General features: G+C 41.6%; 1 protein-coding gene and 1 non-coding gene across 2 annotated transcripts in view; one reads left to right on the forward strand and one right to left on the reverse strand.

The window, feature by feature from the left end:
• The window catches only part of DEDD (death effector domain containing), a 39,545-nt gene that overhangs the window by 18,873 nt on the left and 7,671 nt on the right, over positions 1-13,001 (forward strand). Inside the window, exon 3 of the mRNA XM_077841532.1 lies at positions 10,495-10,602. Within this exon, the coding sequence (XP_077697658.1) occupies positions 10,495-10,602 (108 nt within the window). The remainder of the gene's footprint in view (positions 1-10,494; positions 10,603-13,001) is intronic.
• LOC144280043 (5S ribosomal RNA) lies at positions 7,085-7,203 on the reverse strand. Its single transcript, XR_013348715.1, has one exon. It is a non-coding gene; the product is annotated as a 5S ribosomal RNA (ribosomal RNA).

The raw sequence follows: 13,001 nt of genomic DNA on the forward strand, positions 1-13,001 counted from the left end.
GACCCAAATTAAACAGAACCTGAGAGATCCACCTGCCAGAAGTCAGATAGAAACTTTCACTTATAACAAGGAAAGATTGTCATCAATTTTTTGCAGAATTTAAACTTTCATTTTTCATAAAAACCAAAACACAACTAGCCCTTATAGTTGCAAATGTAAATCAAGCTAATTCTGGCTGAGTCAGCTGCTTCTGGCCTTCCTAAACCACCATGAAATTGACATGTGTCTGATCAGTTTTCAGAGTGAAAATGAAAACTGACCTTTGACTTGTCAATTTCACCCTGCCAAGTTTCTGGTCAGTTTGCAGAGTGAAATTGACAAGTATTTGATCAGTTTTCACTGTTGTTGTTCATAGGATTATGGACAGCCGTGGCATTTCATGCTACTGCTTAGGAAAGCTGTGAGCAGCTATATAGGCAGGCATAGAAATGATACACAGGTGGAGGGAAAAGGGGACCAAAAACAGGCTGGGGGAGGTGTCAAGTTAGTAACTACAGCCCCAAACTTCCTCCTGAGCTGGCTGTTCCCAGGCTTTCTCCTAGCAGGACATATCATGCTCTCCATCTCATTTGCCTTAGAGACTGTAAACTTTGATACTCTTGATTTGGAGCTAAGGAGACCCACCTGGTCTACTAGAGTGAATCAGAATAGCTATTCATTCCCATGAAAACTCCTAGAACGTGACACCTAGGTTCTCCATAGCTGTTGAATAGCTCTTGCTGCTGTCTATATTAGTCTCTTAATTTAATTTGATTACTTTTAGCTGTGTCACCTTGTAGCACCCTGAAGAATCCCCCTTCTTTAGTGTTTAGGCAAGGGTTAACATTAAAAATTGATGGCATTCCTGTTATCATATTATAGTGTTGTCTTGCCTATATGGCGACTATAGGTAAATGTTGACAATTTAAAGGTATCCACTGTAAATCAGTGTATATTACCTTTCTCTGAGAAGGACACCCATTTGCTCTCTGTTCACTGACTTATCTTCACAGCATTGGTAGCTCAAGTTATAACTTAAGTGTTGCCTCTCACCCAACTCCTGCCCACACCCACAAATGTTTTGCTTGAGTTAAGTGGTCCTTTAAGCTCACGCTAGGTGTCCTGTTGTGGATGAGAGTTGGAGCTGGAGTGCTGCTGAATCTAGAGCTGGGGGATGCAGGGACTTGAGTTACAGCTCCTCAGCTGCTAATCCAGTCATTCTATGTAGTGAAAAGAACAGGAGTACTTGTGGCACCTTAGAGACTAACAAATTTGTTAGTCTCTAAGGTGCCACAAGTACTCCTGTTCTTTTTGCGGATACAAACTAACACGGCTGCTACTCTGAAATCTGTGTAGTGAGTGTTTCACAGTGTGGCTGCCCTCACTTGAGCTAAGCTAGTTTGAATGGTGTGACTGGAGGGTATTAGTAATTCAAGCTAACAGTTGCAGTGAAGACAAACGCTAATAGAAGAGGAGATTGGGAGGAACATATATGCCAACTCTTGATTTTTCTCGACAATAAAGTGTTGGAAGTAGTCGTCAGTGTAATAGACAGTTTCATTTCCTCAATAACGTATGGTAAACCTGGAAGTGAATCAAAGAGCTGTCTAAACAGATGAGCAAACTGTCAACACTATTTTTTTTAAATTGGTATTTTGCCATATAGTGTCCTAATAACATAATTGTTATACAGATGAAAGTAGATTTGCATTTACCTGGAAAATGAATAGAAGAGTTAAGTTTACTGCACCTTTGGGAGGAAGGGATGACATTTGAGTTCTCCTCCTGATGGCCACAGACATTGACATTGGGCAGGTCACTTAATCTGTGCCTCAGTTCTCCATCTGGAAAGTGGGGATAAGGTTTTTTGTCCTGGTTGTGGTGTTGTGATGATAAACTCCTTTGTGTTTGTGAGGTGCTCAGAGATTGCTGTGCTGAGGGACAGAACCATAGAAAGCCTCTAAAGAAAGTAAGATAATTCAGCTTTTTATCAATCGCGTGTTTTAAGGCTTCCTTCATTATAGTGTCTGGGATCTACCTTTCCTTTAAGTCAGGAGGAGCTTCAATAGGAGGGCAAGCATCTTTCCTCCACCATGGGGGTGGCCTTCAAATGTTAAGACCTATTAGCCAGAGGCTCATGATAGAACCCACAAGCTGGGTCCATAGTCAGCAACCTTGTAGGAATCTCGGTAAGCAGTTGGAGTAGGGCTGGGCTTTTCATCCATGCATCATCCTTGAACTTCCTTGGGGATGGGGCCCTCCTCTTTTTTGCTCATGCATCATCCTCTGGCTAGTGAGTGACTGGCAAACTTTTAAGCCCTGACATAAAGGCTCCAGTGACTTGAATGTGCAGCCCCACTCAATTATATTTCATTTCTCCTTCCCTTGTTTGGGTTTTAACCAACAAAATTAAAGGGAAAAAAGGAAAGTTTGAGAATTGAAGCAGACTGAAATCCAGAGTTAGTTCCCCACAGCAGTGTTAACCATATTAGATATATATGGTACATAAATTCACAGTACAAACACTTACGCATATTGTGACTGAATTAATATTGCTTTGAGATTCCCTGAAGACACCTGGATTTAAAAAAAAAAAGTTAGCTAAATAATGATTTCATTAATTTCAGGGAATTCATGTGTCCCAGAACTTCCTCTGCCAGTTTTCTGAGCATTACAATAACTTTCATATTTTCATTAAATGCTTTTCTCTTCCCTCTTGTGTTACAAATCCAAACAAATAAGCAGTAACTGAGAAATTGAGTGTGTAAAAAAAAAAAAAAAAAATGCTGAGAACAAAAAAGATTTTTTCTTGATCTTTTTTTTTGTTTTTTTGTGTTTGAGGTGTACAGGGGTCTCTGATATTGGAACAATAGTAGGTAAAAATTCAGTGAAGCATGATTTATTTAAAAAAAATCTAAACTGAAGGCCTCTCTTTTGAATTTGCACATAAGTTCGCAACATTTTGCATTTGTACAAACAGCACTTCTATTTTAATCTTCATCTCTATGTCCTGTTGCATGGCGGATTGATTTAAATAATCCATTTCAATCTAATTTTGCATTTGTACTTTTTAAACTCTTCTTTTCCTAAAGATTCTCAAAGCTTGGTATAATTAATTACATTTTTGTTCACCAGCACAACACTGTATCTATACACATTTATTTAAGCAGTTATATAGCTTAACATAAACTTATTCAGATTCATAATTTTTGTGTTTTATTGTTAGAAAACAGTGAAGCATTTCTTGTTTACTAGATTAACTTTTTTTTTACTGATTGTTGAGCTGCATTTGGAGGGAAATTGGAACAGAATTAAAAACACACAAAACCAGCATTTTAAAATTATTGGTTGAATTAAATTATCTTAAATGTGCTGTATACATAAGAACTTATCAAGCATTTACCATTTAAAATTGATTTATTAAACAAAGGAAATTTTTATATTTAGTGAATCGAACTGATTATTTTTGGTCGACATATCCTGCAATGTTTTAGAACTAGTAGACCGTATCCTCTCACACCTCATTTTTATTTATAGGTTGGAAGAGGGCAACATGCTTTTTTATTAAAACTTACAATCAGTTTCTTACTTTGAAAGAACTAACTATTGAACTGAACTGGTTGAATAAACTGGAATGAAGGAAATAGAAGAGGCTGCTGCTGTTGACAAAAGCTGCTTTAGCACTTCAGCGAACTCTATTTCCAGATACTCAGCCCATGATTTCCAGATCTTGAGCCTGTGATTTCCACCAGTTCAGGGGTTGACTTTCTTTGGCAGCATATGTGTACTGCTTGAATATTATTTTTATTTAATTTAAATGATTTAGTAGATTAAAATAAGTTTAGGTCTTAACAAAGGATGTCATAATTTAAATTTATTTAATCTGAATTTTAAAAATCAGAATTTTTCATCAATTTTTATCGAGTCTCCAGGTTGTTTTCACTGGCATAAGAGGATAGTAACTATGCTCAATGATTGCACTCTGATCTTGCGTAATAGCAGTTTCCTGCCAGACTCCTTTAATACAATTTTGAAACTGGCTGGAATCAAATGCTTAGACCAGTGGTTCTCAAACTGTGGGGCATGGAGGAATGTTCATGGGGGCATGCAGTGGGGCCCAGGCCAGTGCCCCCATGGGGAGCAGGAAAGGGAGTGCCATACTTCCAGCCCTGCTGTGCCCACAGGCCCAGTTCCACCCCCAGTCTAGCTCTGTCCCCAGACCTGTTCTGCCCCCAGCTCCACCTTCAGCCCAAGCTCCGCTGCTGAGGAAGCCTTGGCTGTGCATTAATGTGTGAAGGAAGGAGGCAATAGATTCCGTTAATAGTAAAGGGGGGGGGCGGTGCGCAACTGGAAAGTTTATGCACCACTGACCCCAGACTCATGTGATCTTACTATGTTTCAGTCCACTGCTGCATGATTCATAGATTCCAAGGCCAGAAGGCACCATTATGATGATCTAATCTGACCTCCTACCTAACACAGGTCAGACAACTTCCCCAAAATAATTTCTAGAGCAGATATGTTAGAAAATACATCCAGTCTTGATTTAAAAATTGTCAGTGATGGAGAATCCCACTACAGTCTTGGTAAGTTGTTCCAGTTGTTAATTACTCTTACCATTAAAAATGTATACCTTATTTCTAGTCTGAATTTGTCTAGCTTCAGTTCCCACACATTGGATTGTATTATACCTTCTTCTGCTAGACTGAAGAGCCATTATTAAATATTTGTTCCCCATGTAGGTACTTATAAACTATAATCAAGTCACCCTGTAACCTTCTCTTTGGTAAACTAAATAGGTTGAGTTCCTGGAGTCTGTCACTATATATGATAGGCTTTCTAATTCTTTAATCATTCTCATGGCTCTTCTCTGAACCTTCTCCAGTTATTCAACATTCTTCTTGAGTTGTAGGCACCAGAACTAGACACACTATTCTAGTGCCAAATACAGAGGTAAAATAGCCTTTCTGCTTCTACTTGAGATTCCATCGTTTGTCTCCCAGGATCTCATTAAGTCTTTTGGCCAGTGTCTCACTAGTTGCTCATGTTCAGCTCATTATCCACCATGACCTCAAATCTTTTTCAGTCACTGCTTCTCAGGGAGAGTCCCCTATCCTGTAAATATGACCAATACATTCTTTGTTCCTAGATGTATACGTATACATATAGCATATTAAAATGCATACTGTTTGTGCCCATTTATTAAGTGATCTGAAGAGAAATAAGAAAGAGTTCTGCGATTGTTGAGCATACTTAAGTCTTTCATCTGAGATTTCAGGTTGTAATGTGGATAAGCCAGATGGGTGGCCAAGTCTGAACTCTGTGGGTAGCCTGGAATATACTGGGTTAAGATACAGAGGGAACACAACTACTAAGTATCTTTAAAAGTAAGTAATAGATTTAGAAATTAATACAAAATTTGGTCAGCAAATGTAGGGAGCGTAAGTCAAGGATGAAAGGTTCATTCAGCTGGGCACCTGTGAGAATAGACTGCGCTGTTCTATACATATTGCTTTCTGGGCAATACGCACCTGCAAGTGAAGGATAACTGTATCATGCCCTGAAGCAAGGAAAACTTGGATTAGTGATTCCTTGCGAATGTAAGACTGGAACCTGGGTGAGAGTTAAAGTTATCAACAGATTGCTCAGGCAATTAGGCTATAAGGAGGCCTTTGGGATGTTTGACCACTGGGAGGCATTCATGGACAGAGGACAGTTCTTAAGGGATGGACTCCACCTGAACAGGGAGGGAAATAGACTTCTGGGATGGGGTGGGCACAACTCATTAAAAGAGCTTTAAACTAGGAACTCAGAGAAGACTGCTGGGAGATGCTCATGTAATCTCCATGCCTGATTTTAACATTGAGAGGGAGGAAAATCAAGTAAGAGAAGATATATTAATGAAGAAAGGAACAGCCGTGGGTAGGAGAATGGACATTAAGAGGAAGGATAGATAGGCGATACTGGCAGTGGAATGACTGTACCCAATTAGGCGAGGAATTTGGGCGAAACCAAGCAGCAACCGCTAAGATGTTTGTAAACCAATGCAAGGAGCCTGGTAACAAAATGGAGAAATTAGAACTACTGGTGCAGGAAGTGAAACCAGATTTATAGGGATAAGAGAGACATGGTAGAATAGTAGTCATGACTGGAATACAGGTATTGAAGAGTGTATGCTGTTCCGGAAAGACAGAAATAAAGGCAAAGATGGTGGAGTAGCACTGTATGTTAATGTTGAGGTAGACTGTAAAGAAATGAGAAGTGATGGAATGGATAAGACAGTCTGTTTGGGCCAAAACCACTTTGGGGAAGAAAACGTCTAGAGGTTCCCCTGATATAGTGGTTGGGGTGTGTTACAGACCACCAGGATCCAATTTGGATCTGGATAGAGACCTCTTTAATGTTGATACTGAAATAGATACTATGGGGAATTGTGTGATTATGTGAGACTAACTTCCCAGCTATAGATTGGAGGACAAATGTTACTAATAATAGTAGGGCCCAGATTTTCCTGGATGTGATAGCTGACAGATTTGTTCACCAAATCATTGTTGAACAAACGAGAGGTGATGCCATTTTAGATTTGGTATTTGTGAGTAGTGAGGACCTCCTAGAAGAACTGATTGTAGAGGACGACCTTGGTTAGAGTGATCATGAGTTAATTCAGCTTAAACTAAAGGGAAGGGTACACAAAAATAAATCTAAAACAAGGGTCCTTGATTTCAAAAGAGCTAATTTAAATTAATTAGTGGGGAAGTGGACTGGATTGAAGAACTCGGGGATCTCAATGTGGAGGAGGCTTAGCTTCTGCAACTTTGACAAAGTAGCGCCATCTAAAGTCTGGATCCCAAGCAAGGGGAAAAAATTCATAGGGAAGGGTTGCAGACCAAGTTGGATGAGCAAGAATCTGACCGGTTATTAATCATAGAGTACCAGGGTTGGAAGGGACCTCAGGAGATCATCTAGTCCAACCCCCTGCTCAAAGCAGGACCAATCCCCAATTTTTGCGCCAGATCCCTAAATGGCCCCCTCAAGGATTGAACTCCAACGGTGGGTTTAGCAAGCCAATGCTCAAACCACTGAGCTATCCCTCCCCCTCAAGAAAAGCCTACAGCACCCAGTATTCCCAGGAGGTCTCCCATCCAAGTACTAACCAGGCCCGACCCTGCTTAGCTTCCGAGATCAGATGAGATCGGGCATGTTCAGGGTGGTATGGCCGTAGAGAAAACAGAAAGCTTTCCTCGCTGGTTCTTCCCATCTTCCATTTCTTGTAGGCTGTCTCTTGGAGTCAGAAAGTATAGAGATAAAGGGAGAACTGCCAAAAGCCAAGCAGAGTTGGACCTTGAATCAAAACCAATAGTTAAAGGTTTTGTAGCCATATAAATAAGAAAACACAGGAAGAAGTGGGACCACTAAGCACTGATGATGGGGTGGAGATTAAAGATAATCTAGGCATGACCCAACATCTAAACAAATATGTTGCCTCTGTTTTTAATGAGGCTAATTAAGAGCTTAGGGGTAGTGGCAGGGTGGCTAATGGCAACAAGGATATGGAGCTAGAAATTACCATATCCGAGGTGGAAGTCAAACTCAAACATCTTAATGGGACTAAATCGGGGGGCCTGGATAATCTCCATCCAAGAATATTAAAGGAACTGGCACATGACACTGCAAGCCCAATAGCAAGGATTTTTAATGAATCTGTAAACTCAGGGGGCATACCCTATGACTGGAGAATTGCTAATATAGTCCCTATTTTCAAGAAGAGGGGGGAAAGTGATCATAGAATATCAGGGTTGGAAGGGACCTCAGGAGGTCATCTAGTCCAACCCCCTGCTCAAAGCAGGACCAGAAACTACAGGCCTGTCAGTTTGACCTCAATTGTATGGAGGGTCTTGGAACAAATTTTGAAAGAGAAAGTAGTTAAGGACATGGATGTGAACAGTAATTGGGATAAAATACAACATGGTTTTACAGAAGGTAGATTGTGCTAGAACAACCTGATCTCCTCCTTTGAGAAGTTAAGTGTGGTTTTTTTGTTTTGTTTTGTTTTTTTTAAGACAAAGGAAATGTAGTAGATCTAATCTATTTGGATTTCAGTGAGGCATTTCATACAGTTCCATGTGGGAAATTATTAGTTAATTTGGAGAAGATGGTGATTAGTATGAGCATGGAAAGGTGGATAAGGAACTTGTTAAAGGGATGACTATAGTGTGTCATACTGAAAAGTGAACTGTCAGGCTGGTGGAAGGTTACTAGTGGAGTTCCTCAGGGATCGGTCTTGGGACCGATCTTATTTAACATTTTTATTACTGACCTTGGCGCAAAAAGTGGGTGTGTGCTAATAAAATTTGTGGATGACACACAAAGTTGGGAGGTATGGCCAATGTGGAGGAGGACTGGCTTATTGTACAAGAAGATCTGGGTGACCTTGTAAACTGGAGTAATAGAAATGGGATGAAATTTAATAGTGCCAAGTGTGAGGTCATGCACTTAGGGACTAACAACAAGAATTTTTGCTATAAGCTGGGGATTTATCAGTTGGAAGCAACAGAGGAGGAGAAGGACCTGGGTGTATTGGTTGATCACAGGATGATTATGAGCCATCAGTGTGATGCAGCTGTGAAAAAAGGCTAATGCAGTCCTAGGATGCATTGGGTGAGGTATTTCCAATAGAGACAGGGAATGTTAATGTTATACAAGGCGCTGGCGAGACCTCATCTGGAATACTCTGTGCAATTCTAGTCTTCTGTGTTTAAGAAGGATGAATTGAAACTGGAACGGGGCAGAGAAGGGCTGCTAGGATGATGAGAAGGGCTGCTACCTTATGAGAGGAGACTCAAAGAGCTTGACTTGTTTAGCCTAACCAAAAGAAGGCTGAGGGGAGATGTGATTGCTCTCTCTAAATGCATCAGCAGGATGAATACCAGGGAGGAAGAGGGAGTTATGTAAGGTAAGCACCAGTGTGGACACAAGAACAAGTGACTATAAACTGATCATCAACAAGTTTAGCTCAAAATTAGGATCCAAGGAGTGAAGTTCTGAAACAGCCTTCCAAGGGGAGCAGTGGGGGACAAAAAACCTAACTGGCTTCAAGATTGAACTTGATAAGTTTATGGAGGGGATGGTGTAATGGAACTGCCTACGATGACACGCGGCTCATCAGTGACTGCCAGTTGCAAAAATCCCCAATGGCCAGAAATGGGATACTCTGAGTTACTACAGAGAATTCTTTCCCAGGTATCTGCCTTGGAGATTTTGACCACATGCTCAGGGTCTAACTGATCGCCATGTTTGGGATCAGGGAGGAATTTTCCCCCAGGTCAGATTTGCCAAGACCCGGGGGTGGGATGTGGGGGGTTGCCTTCCTCTGCAGCATGGGGCACAGGTCACTTGTGGGTTTAAACTAATGTAAATGGTGGATTCGGTGTAACTTGAAGTCTTAAACCATGATTTGAGGACTTCAGTCACTCAGTCAGAGGTTAGGGGTCTATTTCATGAGTGGGTGAGGTTTGTGGCCTGCGATGTGCAGGAGAACAGACTAGATGATCACGATGGTCCCTTCTGACCTTAAAGTCTGAGTTTGAGTGCGTCACTGGTTGAAGCCTTGCACAGGGCTAGGTCATTACGGTTGTTAACTTTCTAACAAAGGGTTGTGTGTATGCGTGTGTGACATATAACGCCCAGTTAAGTCTGACCAATCATTAGGCCCTCCAGCTTCTAATGAGTTGAGATGATGTAAGTAATAGTGGTAGTAAATCCAAATAGAAGTGTTTCTGTAAGTTCTGTTTTATAAAGTCATTGGTATGCTCTCACGTTTTGAGTATTTTGTTTTAAAATATGTCCAGCCAAAGGGATCTTAAAGAACAATTAATAGTTCTACACGCTGCAGTTCTTGATGTGCTGTTTAATTTGAAAATGGGTTGTGCCGCTTTTTGTTAGGTTATGTCTATCATTTTGCAAACTTAATTAAGTTTGGGAATAAATATTAGATCATCACTGTTAGGGCTAGAAAAATCTTCTTGTCCCTGGGATCCAAGCAATCAACTTTTTTAGAATCTAAGGTTTAATTAAAAAAAAAAAAATCTAGCCTTTACGGTTGGGAAGAAAACCATTCAAAATGTGAATGAGCGCAGAGCCATGTTCCTGAGACTGCTCGCAGGTCCACCGCCTCAACTGCTGCTTATAGATTTCTCAAGCAGCAAAGTGAAACTGACAACAGTTCCCTTGCTGCTCTTCAGAACCCAGTGGGCAACAGTGAAAGTGACGAGAATGATGTTAAATTTCATTCTTGGGAAGGCAGTCTCTGCATTGGAGCTCTTGCCCCTGGACCTCCTTTGTGTGAACCCTTCCTTCACCCTGAAAAATCTTTCATGTTGGCCTCTGGCAGGTAGACGTCAAATTTCTCACACCCTGATTTTGAACAGTTCCCTCTGCCTTCATGTTAGTGTCTGCTAGATCAGCAATGGTCTCCTCTGCCCTCCTTTTAAAAAAATACATTTTCCTCTTTTCCAGTGTGCCCAGACCTTGTGGACAAGTACCTAGAAGAGACGTCCATTCGTTACGTGATGCCCCGAGCTCACAGCGACGCAGAGCATGGTCTCGCCCCCCCCCACAAATCAGGTCAGAGTTTGGTACTGCTGCCTCATACCAGGGTTTCACTGGAATCCTTGGTCGTAAGCAGCTGGGATCTCCTGAGACTTATGCATCACTGTGTTGTAGGTTAAATGTGGATTATCGGAACTGTCCTTTTTCCCATTTGATCTCCTTGTCTGCATCCCTTTACTTCCATGGCACTAAACTCTTAACATATTGAAACTGATGCATATTACACCCTGTTTAGGGGTGCTCTAGTTGAACCAGAAGTTTTGGGCAGGAATTGCTGAGGGAAATTCTCTGGCCTGTGTTATGCAGAGGTTGGATTAGGCGATCGTAACTGTCCCTTTTGGGTTTAAAATCTATGAATTTATAAATGTTTGTAAAGCCAGCTGAGACCTTCCAATGAAGGCCCTAGAAAGGGAAAGTACTACTTAGCAGCAAAAAGAAAAGGAGTACTTGTGGCACCTTAGAGACTAACCAATTTATTTGAGCATGAGCTTTCGTGAGCTACAGCTCAAGCTGGAGTCCTGGGCTCCCAAACTGTGGTCCCAGGTTGTCCCAAATGCTCATTTTTTTCCTGGAAAAGTTCAAGCCTGTAATTTCTGGCTCAGAAATGTCACTTGTAACAAGTCCAGCTCACAGCTGTGATTTCAAGCGTTGTTCAGGGTGAGAATTAACTTTTCAGCTTGTAGAACACGCTCAATGGAAAAGGTTCACGAACTTTTAAAGTGAGGTTCTTTCCATGGCAAACGGAGTGTTTTCTTCAGCAGGCTGTTGGAGGCACCCACTACACTGTGAAAGACTTCTGCTCAGACATAGCCCTGTGTATCCCAACGCAGTTTAGGGTGGAAAAATATTATGACCAAATCTCTACTTCTAAAATCAAAATATATTGTTACCCTCCGAAGAGGACCCAGTGTGACTCCATGTCGCTACTCTGTGATTCCAGACCAAATGTGCACTATTAAGTTAGGGAGGGGGGAAAAACTTCTAACTGCTGGTATTCCAAACTCCTCTTGGAATCTGAAAATCAAGCTGCTGCTGCTTCTGACCTTGTCCAGCAATTATGATTCTGCATTTGGCCATGCTCAGCAATCCCAAAGGATGAGCCAGAGCATGAATTCTAATTCTTTGGGTTTTGATTAAATGAACATTAAGGGCAAAACCATCCTTGCTATTGTACTTTGCTATAGTTGCTTAAAATTAGCAATATAACTCTGACACACACAGGGAATGAGGTAGCAGTGTTTTTACATAGACACTTTCAAAAAGAACACACATACAAGCGCTCCTTGGGTTCCGGAGGGTTATATTCCTCTGACTATAGATTTTAGGCCAAAATATGCTCTAACCCTGCATAGGAACAATAAAGCAACTCCTTGTAGATAGGCTGCATCCAAAATGCACTTGCTTGCTGCTGTACTGGAGCCTGCCACTAGAGGGTGCTTGTGACACTTCAAGCCGGTAAGTGAGCTGTAGCTCACGAAAGCTTATGCTCAAATAAATTGGTTAGTGTCTAAGGTGCCCCTCGTCCTCCTTTTCTTTTTGCGAACACAACTAAAGGCTCTCATTCATTGAATCAGTGCAGAAATGATATTGAAACAGATTAAAAGGCTCTCGGTGATGAATGAAATCCCAGCAGGCGTAAAACTGAATTTAAGGAGCGTCATTTCCTTCTGGAGGCTTATGTCAAAATTATCAAATGTTGCCTTGGCAGGTGTCTAACTTTAAGCTCTGGGGCTGAAATTTTCAAAGGTAACTCTCCGAGCATACTCCACCCAAACACCTCAGTGGGGGGTTAACTGCAATAACAGCCATGCATTGAATTCAGTGAGCAAAGTCTTAGCCTCAGACACCCAGGCCTGTCTCTGAAATCCTGTGTCATTTTGTTCCAGAGCAGCAGGTTGCTGTGGTATGTGCCGCTGCCCTCGATGAGCCAGAATTATATTTCTTGTCCCATTGTGCTTGCTAATGTCTGCCTCTGCAGCCATCCCAGCCTGTGCTGTGATCTTGTGGGAGCTTGCAGACTCTGCAGGCTTGGGAGAGTGATGTTAAATGTTCAGAAGGGGTGCTTTTCCCTCAGTGGGTCGTGCGCCCCAACATGCTCTGAGAAGCACTGTGCTGCTGGAGGAGTTTCTTTTGCATGAGATGCCAAACTGCAGTCCTGACCATATGGGGCCATTAAATATGTTCTAGCACTGTTGGTAAGAGCTGGAGTGTTAACCTGGCCAAATGCCATATGTTCTGCTTCCTTAAATTCCTCCCTGTAGTTTGAATTGGGGATAACATGGGAGCAGAAGTGAAGAAAGCTCTGGTGAGCAGTGTTGTGAGCTGTTAAACCGCTACCATGCCCCACCCAAGAGGCAGCTGCATTTAAGTTGTGGTTAAAAGTGATCGTGGACAGTAAATTAGACTAGTGTTTG

The sequence above is a fragment of the Eretmochelys imbricata genome, chromosome 24 (assembly GCF_965152235.1).
Source record: "Eretmochelys imbricata isolate rEreImb1 chromosome 24, rEreImb1.hap1, whole genome shotgun sequence".
Lineage (NCBI taxonomy): Eukaryota > Metazoa > Chordata > Testudines > Cheloniidae > Eretmochelys > Eretmochelys imbricata.